Raw genomic sequence first — 14,307 nt, 5'->3', positions numbered from 1 at the left:
CTTTCCCTCTGGTCAAATAAAAATAAAATAAATAAATAAAGTTAAATAAAATAATTCTTTTTTTAAAAAAAGCTTAGAATCTGGAAAGAGAGAAAGACAAAGAGATAATGTGTAATATAAATTATACTCTCCATGAAGATGTGCCTACATTTCTTTGATGGTATAGAAAGAGTCTGGCAAAGTTGGGAAAGGGGCTTTTTGAAAAAACTGACTTAAGTTAGGTCTGAAAAGATGAATGGGGAGGTCAAATAGCTGCACAGTAGTCAAAGGAGATGCCTCATGAAGCTGACCCACAAGGGAAGGTTGAGAGTTGCAACCAGAGACCTCCCTAAGTACGCCTAACAGGCATGTTTATGGTATAGGGCTGGCTGACCCTGGAAGTGGATTATGGCTGGGTTGATACCCCTTTGACTCTCTCTGTCTCTCAGTTATGGAGAAGATTAACAACAACAAAAAAGATGAATTGAAGTTCACCTTAAAAAGAAAAAGACACTGAACATATGAAAGAATGCAGGCAAAGGAACAGAACTGTGGACAGACAGAAGGTGCGTGGGGAGCAGGGGAGGAGGGCCAATGTGGTTGGAGCACATCATATGTGAAATGAGTGGTTCCAAATGACATTGGGACTCTATGTTCCCTTTACTATCATTTAAGTGCTTACTGCCAAACAGAAACATGCTGGAGAAAAATGAGCATGATGATGAAAGCGGTTAGAAACAGTCATGAGTCAGAAGACAAAAGTCTTTGGGTATTTAACCTGGAAAATACAATGTTTATAGGTGGAGGGTACATTACATTTAATTTCAAATTATTGAAATGTTCCTATATAGAAAATACTTCAGATTTATTTTTTAATTGAAAGAAGTTAATTTGTAACCAAAAAGAGGAGAAAACTACACATAAACTTAAAAAAAATAAAGATCTGTCCAATTTTAGAGTTGTTCAGCTGATTTTCATACTATTAAGCTCCTAGTCAGTGAGGAGGTTTAAGGACAAGGTGGACAACTTTTCCAACACCATCTCAGGTAGAACTATTTCTTAGAGTTCTGTCTGAGGTCAGTTCTTCCCCTGTCAACATCATTCTTATCACTATCGTGTCATATATGAGCAATTCCAAAATCTATATCCTGAATCTATAATAACAGAAATTTCTTTCTTCTGACTTCAGTCAAGTAATTTCAGTTATATTTTCTTAAGTCTACTAAAAAGTGATCTGCTCAGTCCTCAAACCATCCAAAATGGTGTTCTTCATTTTCCACTGGAAAGCTGACGTTTAACCTTGTTGGAGTCACCATTTTTCACTAACTCAGCTTTCAAAATCACTCCTGATTCCACCCTGTATCTAACCTCTAATCAGTATCATCCCTTCTAACTTTCAGATCTTGTCTTCCCATCCATCCCAGATTTGCCTTTTCTTTCCTACTTCCACAGATACCACTTTATCCTGGCTGATTTCTCTACCTTTAGCTTTAACTCACTCAAAACCAACCTCAACCCTGAAGCCAGAATCATCTAAAACAAACATGGAGCCCTATTGCGGCCCTGGTTAATGTCCCTACATTTGAGAATTTAAAAATATAATTGTCAGCGGGTATGTGTGCTTATTAGAGAGCCAGAGATAGAGAAAGTGTCACCAGTAGGGCCTGGTCATGTCACAATACCATCTCTATTTCTCCATGCTGTCGGGATTTGGGGCACACATCCCCACATGCCCAATGTGCTTTACGCACCACTAGGGCCAGGATTTGAACCATGGTCAGCAATTTGGGATGTGGCTCTCTCTGTTACTCAGCCACAGGCCCAATACAATGTCCCTACTTAATAACGAAGACCTGTTCAGGCAGTTAAGGATGAGAAGAATCAGTGGGAGAGATAAAGGTAGAGTTAGGGCAAGGGCTCTGGATTTCTTCCACCTTCAAGCAGGCAATCTCTCCTGGGGCAGCCTGTGGGGAACCCCCTTACACTGGGTATATTCTAGATAAATGGTATAGGGTAAAGGTGCTACCAGAGTAAAAATATTGAGAATTATCAGCCTAAAGCTGTGTAATGGGGACCAGCAGGTGGCATGGTGGTTAAGGTGCTGGACTGTCACGTGGCCAACTGGTTTCAGTCCTGGACCTGGCAGCTTGAAACTCACACATGTGTGTGTGTATACCCAAAATCCAAAGAGGAGACTGGAGGAGAAGGAATTGAGGCATGGCCATCCCCCCTAAGAGTGACTTCTCACTTTCCTTGTCACTGTCTTTCTCTGTCTATCTCCAACAAGTGTATTCACCCTAAGACAAAAATCTAAATAATAATAAAAATAATAACTAAAAATTAAAAAACTGAGTTATGTAGGTATCTGTAGTTATCAGAGAGAGTTGATTTCCAAAATTAATATCTGAAATTTTGTATGCCTTTCAGCGTAATGTCTTTAAATATAAAGGACATAAATTTATATAAAATATAAAGTTAAACTTAGTTTTATGCTGCTACATTCTTAAATAATTTTAATCATACAAATAATTTTAGTTAACACTGGAGCTCTGTTAGATTTGAGTCCCTTAATAAAACAACTTCAAACATTAGTCACGTTTGCAGGGGAAAAAGTTACCTTGGATTTATTTCTTTAGTATATAAGTTCCTAGAGAAGTTAACATCAACCCACATTTATAACTTCATCTGTCACCTACACATATCCTAGTAACACAGAGCTAGTTAATGTCACTGCATCACAATGAACCCTTTCTCCTTCAAGATTTAGATTAAAGGTTCATCCTCACTCTGAGATGCTGCTTCTGAAGCTTTCTGAAACCATCACCAAATTAATATTGTCTTCCCAGACATTTTATTCATATATGTTCTGAATTCAATTAATTTCATGTATTTCAAAGTCTATTCCTAGTATAAGAGATTCTCCAAAAAATCTCCACAAATGAGCCAGTATCCTTTGTGGCAATATTTTACATATGTGTGTAAATATGTGAGTGTGAAAATGAGGATGCATACACACGCTTGTGTGTATGTATACATGGATTTTCTTTTTTTGAGAGATTTTTTTCTAAAGGGCATGTGTACTCACCAAAGAGACAGAGAGACAGAAAATGAGAAATCATCCCCTAGGGTGGATGGCCACGTGGCTATTGATACTCCCCTCAGGATCTTGGGAATGCATGTATATGTGCCCCGAGTAGGTTTCAAGCTGCTGGGTACAGGACTTTAAATGTGGTTGACTACGTGGGAGTCTAGCAACATAACCATTACGCCGTCGGCTGGTTCCCACAGGCGTGTATTTTATTTTTAAAGAATTATTTTATTTAACCTCATTTATTTATTTTTAATTTGACCAGAGAGGGACAGAGAGATAGAGAGAAAGAGAGGGAGATAGAAAGAGAGAGAGAATGAGAAAGCACGGTGCCTGATCTAGGCCTTGAACCACGGTTGGCCATATAGGAGGTCTAGTGTCCTTAACCACCACACCACTTGCTGGCCCCAAGGTACGTATTTTTATACTGAAATATTTTAAATAATTTTTCATTAATTAGACATGGAAATTTATTTTCACTTTTAATAGTTTTACTGAGATATAATTCTTAGAGATAATTAACATACAATTCAGCTGAGATATAATTCTTAGAGATAATAAACATAGAATTTATACATGTAAAATGTAGAATTTGTGTTCCTTTGTATATTCATAGAGTTGTGCAACCATTATCACAATTTTAGAACATTACCATCACTCCAAAAAGAAACCTCATATCCATTAGTAGTCCTTTTCCAGTCTCTCCTATCTCTTCTATTTCTAAGCACCCACTAACCTATGTTCTGTTACTATAGATTTGACTCTGGACATTCATGTAAACAGAATTATATATTGTATGGTCTTTTCTGACTGGTTTCTTTCACTTAGGGTAATGGTGTCAAGATTTAGCTATGTTGTAATACTTCATTCTTTTATTGCCAAATAATACTGCATTATAATGCATCTATTATATATATATACATACACACACACATATAATTTACCCATTTGTTACTTGTTAAAATGAGGTTGTTTCCACCTCTGACTTTCATGAGCAATGGTATATGTTTTGATTTCTCTTGAACATATATTTCATTTCTGTTATATTACACAGTTGTCTTTTCATTGTTAACATACATATTCTGGATACAAGTCTCGTCAGACGCATCGTTTGCACATATAGTCTATCTATGGTTTGTCTTCATAATTTTGATGGTATACTTTGCAGCACATAACTTTCTAATTTTGACAGTGTCTCCTTTTTTTCTTTTGTCATTATTGCTTTTGGTGTTTTATCTATGGATAATTTCCCATTTCCCAGCTCACAAGGACTTACTTCTATGTGTTCTTCTAATGGCGTCATAGTTTGAGCTACATTTAGGTCTAGGATCTATTTTGTATCATTTTTGTGTAGAGTGTCAGGAAGGAGTCAAGTTTCAATTATTTGCATGTAGATATCTATTTGTTGGCTATTCTTTCCTTATCAAATAGTGACACCCCTGTTAAAAATCAGTTGAACATAAATGTTAAGAATTTATTTATGAAAAACCACTTCCGATCCATTGATGTATTTATATATGTCTCTCATGTTAGTACTTTAGTGTCTTGGTAACTGTAGCTTTGCAGTAGGTTTTGAAATTAGGAACTTTGGGTCCTTCAATTTTGCTCTTTTCTTTCAAGACTGCTTGACTATTAATTATTTGTTCTCTTGCATTTTCCACTTTATAATCAGTTTGTTGACCTCTATAAAGAAATTAGGTGGAATTTTAATAGAGAGTACATTGAATCTGTACATTGATTTGCAGAATATTTAGCATTTCGATGATATTCTGTCTCTGGTACATGAAATGCTACTATTTTTCATTCAATTTAGGTCTCCATTAAAACTTCTAACACATTTAAAAGTATCAGAAGCATAGTCTATGCTTCTTTCAGTAAATTAATTTTATTTTTTCCATAGGGTGTGTGTGCTTGCTGGAGAGGAGAGACAATGAGATGGAAAGTGAGAACTCGCACCTCAGGGGGGTGGCCACACCACAATCCCTTTTCCTCCATTCCCCTTCTGGGATTTGGGACACACACACATACATACACGCACGTGCACATACAGCCAGTATGATTTTCAAGTCACTAGATTCAGGACTTGAACTGCGGTTGGCCACGTTGGAGTCCAGCATCTTAATCACCATGCCACATGCTGGCGCTATTAAATTTATCCTTAAGTTTTTTTTTTTTGACAGTATTATAAATGTATTTTATTAAAATTTCATTTACAAATTGTTCATTATTAATGGATAGAGTTAAAACCGATTTGGGAATATTTTTCTTGCATCTCACAAACTTTCTGAATTCCTTTATTAGTGCTAATTGTTTGTTAGGGAGTGATCTTTAGGATTTTCAATTACAAGATCATGTTATCATACAATCCATAACAGGTTTACTTTGTCTTTTCAATCTAGATGCCTTTTTCTTCTTTTTATTATCTAATTTCCTTGGCTAGAATCTTAAGTACAAAGGCTAGATAGAAATTGAGAGCAGACATCCTTGTTTTATTTCTGATCTTAAAGAGATTGAACTATTGTCTTTTTCTTTTAAGCCAGCTAGACAAAGAACCTGGCAATTCTTTGTAAGATATCTATTTGTTACCACTAAAGGAGAAAAAGAGTAACATTGACTGATTCATTAAAAACCATGTGTTTAGAAGTTCTGTTTACTTTCTCCTTTAGGATAAAACATGGTCCTTTCTATTTTAAGTAGATAAAAGGAAAGTTGTACATGGATTTAATCACAAGCTCACAGTTTCTTCCCTGAGAAGGGCTGACACACACATTATCTTTCCTAGAAAAGACATTCCAGTCATATCCATAGAGGACAGGCTGTTAAAGCCCTAGACACATATTTCACTGTCAACTTCCAATCCCTTAGTGACTCTGTATTTGGACATAGTTCTAGATTAGAAATCTAAGGTATATTAAACCATCTGACTACTTGAGTTTTTGAAGTTTTTGTCTCACTGCAAGTCAAAAAAAGTAAAGCATAGTCTGACTCAGGGAAGCTAAATCCCAAATTTGGAAGACCCAAAAATGGTGCTGCATGAGACTGTGAATACCTCGAGTGAGCACACCTTCCTAAGGCTCACATACTGCTATATGAAAAGTGCATGATGAACGCTAGATGCTCTGTTCATGTTTATTAAAAGGATAAATGATGCACAAGCACATGAGTCACTGTTCCCAAAAGATCTCTCGACTATGTAAGTGAGGTGAGTGGAAATGTGAGCTCTTCAAACATTTTCAGTATCATGATTTTTTATTGAAATAAGATCTCATGTATAAGCCTTAGTTTCCAGAAACTGTTATTTAGGTTGAAATTAGGAAACACATCCTAAAAAATAAATAAGAAAAATAATGTATGAATGACCCAGAGACAGAGATAACCTATATCTTGTTAAAAAAAAAATAAAGCGAAAGGAAATACCGATTATGTATATTCTGTAGGAGTTTTATATTGATAATCACATTAAAACAAAGAAACAAAAAAAGCAGAGGAGGCTAAATCTCACCATGAAAAACATAGAAACATAGTTTTTATTTTTCCAATTTAAATTTCCTCAATCCAGGCAGTATTATGCCTCCTCAACTCATGATTTAAAGAGTCTTTTAATGTCTCAGGAAACAGAGCTGTAGAAGATTTAAGAAACAGGTCATTTTTCAAAAATTGCAGATGACTAAAAATTTTCCATTTATTTTTGCAAGAGAAGGTTATATATAATTATTCAATCTTTTCTGTGAGGTGTGCTTATAAGAAGAGCTCACAAGTTTGTGCCATGTTTGATATCTACATACCTTTGCTGGGACATTTTTTTTTTTTGAAAGGTGCTCTCTTAATGACCTTGGTTAATAATAGTCCTTGGGGGAGCATGTTGTACCAACTCAGCCAAAATAAACTTGTTCATATTTAGTTGCAACAGAAATATTTCAATTATATAAAATTCAATACACAGAGCTAATGTAAACTTCTCAAGTGTATAAATATTACATTCACATTCTTCCAGTGATTGCAAACATGTAAAGGAAATTGTTCTTTAACCACAAAGAGATTCAGAGATGATGATGATGATTTTACTTTGTCTGCTACCCATATCTCCTTATATGTCATAGCAAATTAATGAAACTCTAATAGACTCAAGGTATAAGTGCTAAGTTATTACTGGACAAAATGTTAATGAAAACTATTAATTGTTTATTACATCAATTATAACTTATTTGGAATCAGGTATAAAATCAAATATATTTTCTGAGTTTATAATTTGATAAATTAAAGTTTATTTATATAGTCATGACTGGATCATTGAAAAACAATTTTTTATTCTCCACTCTTTTAAAACTATTGTCTATTTCTAGCAATGTAGTTTCATTTCCTTTCATCTCAACCTATATATTCAGAGCCAACTAGAAACAGGTTTTCCGGACTGGTTTGACCATACATTGCACAGCTGAGTTCCCAACAGGTCTGCTTCCACTACACACTGCTATCCTACCCACAGGGCTTTAAAACACAGGCAGGACTGCATGCACACACACATGAAACACATGCACCATTCAGATGTGTGTTGAATGTCTAAACAAGACATTCATTCGTTCATTCATTCTTTCATTCAGCCAGGATTCACTGAGGTCCGTGATGGGCTAGGTCCTGTGTGGGGCCTCGGGAACAGAGAAATGAACACAGTTCAGGCTTGGGTTTGATGAGCTCTCAGATTAGTAAGAGAAATAAACACTGAGATGGACTTTTATTTGTTGGAAATAAATTGTGCCAAGTGTAGTCCTAATGACAAAAAATCATAGGCATCCTCAGGAATGATCTCCTCAATCATCCTGGGAATAAAAGGGGAGATGCTTCCTGGAACAGGAAATACCTGATCTTATCTCAGATAATAAGGGAAGTTGTATAAGGAGAAGAAAAGACATGGTAGGTAAACTAAATACTCAGAGAAATCCTTTAAGGTCCTGGTAAGGAGCTGGTGTTTAAAGGGAAGACAAGGGAAGACTGCAAACAGGCCCGTGGCAAGTTCACATCTACATGTTAGTGTGACAGCTGATGGCCCTTGGCATGACAGAACCAGGTGGATGAGTAGAGACAGCGTATATCTACTACCAGGAACAGCAGAGAGCAAAAGAAAAGAAAAAGTTTGAGAGAAAGCATTAGTAAAATTATTAAGACTTCAACGTTCAGTCATGTGTTCAAATGTGTTTTGAATGCCTGCTAACTTTCAGGCACTATTCAAGGTACTTGTGGATATGGTAGCTTGAAAAAAAAAAAAAAGAAAGAAATTAAAAATACCATTTCTATTCTTTCGGAACATAATCTCCTAGTGAAGAGAAGGAAACAGTAAACATATTTTTAAAGTAAATATACTTCAGTTGGAGATTAAGCACTATGAACAGAAATAACAACTGGTAAGGGGAATAGGGAGTGGTGAGTTGGATCAGTTTACTGAGGAGAGCCCTAAATGAACAGAGATGGAGACAGGACCAGGGAGAGAAAGAATGCAAGGTCCTGGGGTGTGGGGGCCCTTTGGACAAAAAATAACAAAACAAAACAAACAAACAAAAACCACTGGGTTAAGAGACATAGTTAATAAAAACATACCCCAAGTACCTTAATTTTGGCCCTTGATATTCTGTTGCCCAAACGAGGGAGTCCCATTCAATATCTGGCCTATTGTCAGCCACACAGATGGGAGCACATCTTACTCTTTGGCTTTGGGCAATGGTGTGACTCCTTAGGAACTAACAGTGGCCAAAGAATATAAATACAAACTTTATTTTGAAGTTTTTTTTCAATGAAATGCAAATTTTAATATTTGTTTCTACAATGACTAGACTGTAATTATCTGTGGTTTGAATCATCTGCCGAATCTATTAGAATGGATAACTCAGAATTCACTGGGTTGTGCTACCATGGCTGTGTGTACCAGCAGGGACCTCATAGGACCTCACATGGGGGGTATCTGCCTCATGAGGTCACCTTGGGGAATCCAATTTGTGTCTCCTACGTGCACAAGGCAGATAAAGTCCATGTAAGAGGATAAAAGAGCAAAATATTTATCATCTTTATGGGGAAGCAGATTAGGGTTGCTGCTAGGTTCCTCCATGTGTCCATGTGGAAATAGGAGAGGTTTTTGTTATAGGGTATGTGTGCTTGCCAGAAAGACAGAGAGAGACAGACAGAAAGCGAGAAATCACCCCCCAGGGGGGATGGCCAAGCCACAATCCCTTCTCCTCCATTCTCCTCTTGGGATCTTGGGCACACACACACAAGCACCCAGTGTGAGTTTAAGCCACCAGGTCCGGGACTCGAACCGCAGTCAACTACATGGGAGCCCAGCAACATAGCCACTATGCCAACTGCTAGTCCTGGAAATAGAATTCTTAATAGTGAGTTACCTCATACATGTATAAAAACTATTATCTCTTTAATTGTGACACTAACAGTTTTTATTTGTTTGTTTTTCTTGATAGAAGGTTACCATATCTCTACAGGCAACACAACAGGATATTTTCACTTGCTATTTTAAAAACTTTCTTTGAAAAGATATAGCATCTTAACACAACTGACATAAGTTATGAGTATATAATAAATCTTGATTAAAGCACTATTTTCTTTTTGTGAAAATCTTTAAAATTCCAAATAGCTTTTGCTATTGCACTACAAATTGGTTGATTTATAAGTCTCCTCTTCCTTGAAGATATTTTTATTTCTAGCCCATTCATTTATTTAGGAAATAAATGAAAAAAAACCATAACCTCCAATTAGAGGTATGACGGATAACATATACATATGACTTGTAAATTCTGTCTCCATAGTACACCTTAAAACTACTTTTCTATTTCTTTGTTGCCACCACCGTGGTCTGACCAATCATCATGTTTTACTGACTAGCTACCATAGTCTCCCAGCATTCTTGCCCCTTTCACATCATTCCACAAGCTATAGTCAACCATGATCTTTTAAAAACCTAAATTGGATCATATTACCCAACCTACTTCCCAGCTGAAGACTACACTAAAATTAGATCCGTTCTCCTTCCTTGCCTCATAAGATTCTGCCCAGTTCTTCGACCATATTTTACACAACTCTCCCCTTCCTCCTACAGTCAGACCACAGGGCTTCCTTTGTTTCTCTGTGAACATTACAGCTCTGCCTTATGTACTCTTGCTATCTCACTAACTGAAACGACCTTGCTATGTACCTTTCAGATGGCGGCCTCTTTTCACCCTTCACATGTCAGATTTAGGACATTTTAGTAAGCACTTCCCAAAAGTTTATCTAAACATAGTCTTCATTTAAACATAGACTATTCATTATTTTTAGAACTAAGACTTAAAATTCTATTAATTTGTTTTATTTCTACCCCCTACTATCCAGTGAACCCCATAAGTCCCTGGTTTGCCCATAACTGTACAGATAAATCACAGAAGAGCAAGTAAATAACAGGAATAACAGGTGTTTGATCTAGAGGTTTCTATCCAGTTAATACATAAACAATTTGCACACAACAATCGAAAAACAAAGATTAAAGTCCCCTACCTTTGGCTTCCTTAAAATGGGTCTATGACTTGCCTGCAATGTGTTTAATATTTCTGAAAATCAAATCACCTAAAATAATTCTATAAACTAACATAGCATATACAGAGCAGTAATGACATTAATTTAAAAATCAGTAAACCTTAAATTGCATTCATGTAATGAAATAAGTATTTCTTAAGTAAAGATGTACTCATACATAGGCAGTTAAGAAACACTACCATTAACTTGATTTGTACATTTGAACTGAATTCAATTTTTCATTTTTGTTACTACTTAGAAAACTTACAGTTGAATAAGATTTTTTTTTAAGTACATGAAAATATTAAGGACTAAGACCAAAGTCTGTCCATTTGCTTTCAGAGTTTTCTAGTCAAACACAAATTCTATCCATACTTTTCCGTAAAATTCCTAACTTGTTTGAGCTTTAAAAAAGTGACTGTCTACAATCTATGGTCTAAACTGGATGTCTAAAGGCTTATAGAAACTAAGTAAATGGTTGTGAATACCACATACAGTGTGGGGAGAGGATGGACAAAGGAGCCTGAGGAAGGACATTAAGGAGAAAAATAGAGAGGCAAGGCATTTATGGGACAAAGAAATGGATTATTATCTACTGAAGATAACTTTCTAGTATGGTGAACTGGACTGGTGAGAAATGTACACATGTTGGAATATTCACTTTGTAAGCTAAGTAGCATGATTGAATGTATACAAAAATAGAAATAAAAAGAAATAATAATTTTAAAAAAAGAGGCAGGGTTGATCTCATAGCATAATAGTATAATGGTTAAGAGAGTCAGATCACATGGCCAACAACAGTTTGAATTATGGCCCCAATATCTTGAAAAAAACACCAGGCAAATATGCATGAGTGACCAAAATCCAATTGTAAGAAGAGATGGGGTGGAGGGACTGCAGCATGACCACACTCCACTCAAGGGAAGGTGTTTCCTCCCTCTCTCTGTGTGTGCGTCTGGTGAGTGTGTGGATGATCTGGCCATAAAAACAAAAAATTAAAGATAATTTTAAAAATGTAGCTAAAAACACAAAAATAGAGCAGGAAATCCATAAACTCCATTGTAATTATCAGTCTCGATCTCTTCTACCAACTCTCACCTCAGCTGTATTTAACCTTCATCATTCTCAAATTCTCCCAGCTAAGATTTGGAAAAAGACAGTCTTATCTTAAGTTAACATTTCACAAACCTCTCCTAGATTACCTCATTTCATTTCTACCATTTTATTCTATTTATTTATGTGTACTTATACTTTATATGTAAAATATTTAAATGAAACTTTTTCAATTAACTATCTTAGAAGAAATTTGAGGTATGATGCCTGTTTTACTCAGAACACCAAAAAAAAAAAAAAAAAAAAAAAAAAAAACCCAAACCCAGAAAACCTATTCATTTGTGCTGGACTGAACAAGTAGCTAATAAACAAAGGTGAAACAAGGAGAGAGGGAGTTGAAGTTCCAACATTCTCACATTTCAGATAAGCTCTAAGATATACATATGTACATTTCATATATCTGTTTTTAAAAAAACCAAAATGTCAGAGGGTGCATGTACTTACTGTAGAGAGACAGAAAGGGAAAATGAGAAAGCACACTCCATTAGGACATGATCATGCTGCAATTCCCTCTCCTCCATTTCTCCCTCCTACCAGGATTCTAGGCATGCACGGAATACACTGTGCATGTTACTTTATTTTTTATTTTGAGAGTTTTTTTTTTTTTTTTTTTTTTTTTTTTATGTTTTTTTTAAGCACCTGCTACCCACCACAAAAGAAAGACAGAGAGACAGAAAGCAAGAAATCACACCCAAGTGGGGATGGCCATGCCACAATCCCTTCTCCACCATTCTCCTCTCGGGATCTTGGGCACACATGCAGACGTGCACGGTGTGAGTTTAAGCCTCTGGGTCCGGTACTCGAACCACGGTTGACTACATGGGAGTCCAGCAACATAGCCATTACGCCAACTGCTGGTACCAACTCTGCATGCTTCATAAGCCACTGGGTTTGCGAATTAAACCTTGCAGTCAACCAAGTAGGATTTAATCAACTTAATTATTATATTCACTGCTGGCCCTTACATCAATGTTTTGTCAAAAGTAATGTGTTATTCACAAATGAGAACTAAAACAATATTACAGAACAAAGCTACAGGCCAGAAGATGGCAGAGCATTTATGACACTGGGCTTTCACATGGCCACCTGCGGTTGGAGTCCTAGAGCTAGTTGACACTGGTACTTTGGATGCGTGCTTAAGATTCCGGGAGTAGAATAGAAGAAAATAGATTGTGGTGTGGCCATCCTCGCAGGGGGGAGTGACTTCTCACTTTCTTTCTCAAGGTCTCTCCCCACCACACTGACTCTAGCCACCTTGCTAGCTTACACACTCAAAAGCAAAAATAAACTCTTAAAAAAAAAAATGCTACAACACCTCCAACTTGGCTAAACCTCCTAAACTATCAGTGTTCTCATCTCTACTCCACATCCATCTCCTTACCGGAGCTGCCACAGTGGGAAGGGTCGACAGGTCTTCCACTTTTATCAGAGCACACTATTGCTTGAAAGCGCACTCCTTCTCCGCATTCTCTGCTGTCTGCTTGTACCCGCAATCCTCGCTGAGGCTCTTTTCTGCCCTCTGGAAGAATGCAATCTGACCAATTTCCGTGGGGCTGGGATACAAATACTTCACAAGGACATGATTCAGTTTCCACTAGAGGGTACAGGTCAGCATCCTGGCATTTCTCCTTCTTTCTGCTTTTCCCTGTTCCAACAAGAAACATTGCTGTATTAATTTCATATCTTCTGTTTTCTTAAAAGATGTTCACACATTTATACTTACAAGGTCTTAAAATGTTAAGCCTTAAATTCATTAAACCTCCCCCTTCTTTTTTTTTACTATTATTTTGTTTTTGTTCATTTTTTGGTTTGTTTTCATAGAAGCAAACCCCAAGACAATGGACGTAATTCCCAGGACAACTTTGGAATTTGAGTTAATTTGAAAAAAAAAAATCCCTCTTCCTCACAAAAATTCCTATGGTTTTATGTTGGGAGATGGCACAAGATACTTAGAAGACATTTGTTATAATGACTCAACAGCTAGAAACTTCTTGTTAATTCATTTAATATTATTTTCTCTGCAGTTTATTGATAAAAACAAATTGATTACCTTGACTCTATTCTCCTTTTGAAAATAATGCCAGGGAAACCAAAAAGGCGTATAAGTACTAACATTTTTATTTTATTTTTCTTTAATTTTTAAACTGAAATTACATCTTTGTATTTATTATTATTATTTTAATTTGCTATAGGAGATGTATGCTCACTAAAGAGAGATAGAGAAAGAGAGAGAGAGAAAAAAAAGTGATGGAGCAAGCCGCCAAGTCTAGGACTCAAACTGTTGTTGGCCATGTGTGGGAGTTCAGATCAGCACCCACCATGCCACCTGCTGACTCCTATCTTAGTATTATCATTATTCATTATTATTATTATTATTATTTAGATTTTTTTCATAGCATAGCTCACTTGCTGGAGAGAGGCAGAGAGAGAGGGAAGGTGAAAAGTCAACTCCCGGGGTGATGGTCACACAATAATCCTTTCTCTTCCATTTTTCTCTTAGGATTTTTTGGCATATGCTTACACCAGAGTGTTTTTTTTTTTTTTTAATGTGCTGGGTCCAGGAATTAAAACGCAAC

The 14,307-nt window shown here is 36.3% G+C and overlaps 1 protein-coding gene across 1 annotated transcript in view; it reads right to left on the bottom strand.

Moving 5' to 3' along the window:
- The window catches only part of THSD7B (thrombospondin type 1 domain containing 7B), a 797,103-nt gene that overhangs the window by 255,320 nt on the left and 527,476 nt on the right, over positions 1-14,307 (bottom strand). Inside the window, exon 13 of the mRNA XM_027768766.1 lies at positions 13,113-13,376. Coding sequence (XP_027624567.1) covers positions 13,113-13,376 — 264 coding nt within the window. The remainder of the gene's footprint in view (positions 1-13,112; positions 13,377-14,307) is intronic.

Source organism: Tupaia chinensis, unplaced genomic scaffold, assembly GCF_000334495.1.
Source record: "Tupaia chinensis unplaced genomic scaffold, TupChi_1.0 Scaffold147433_1, whole genome shotgun sequence".
Lineage (NCBI taxonomy): Eukaryota > Metazoa > Chordata > Mammalia > Scandentia > Tupaiidae > Tupaia > Tupaia belangeri.
The sequence above is the reverse complement of the archived record's forward strand: the minus strand, read 5'-3'. Positions and strand labels throughout refer to the sequence as shown.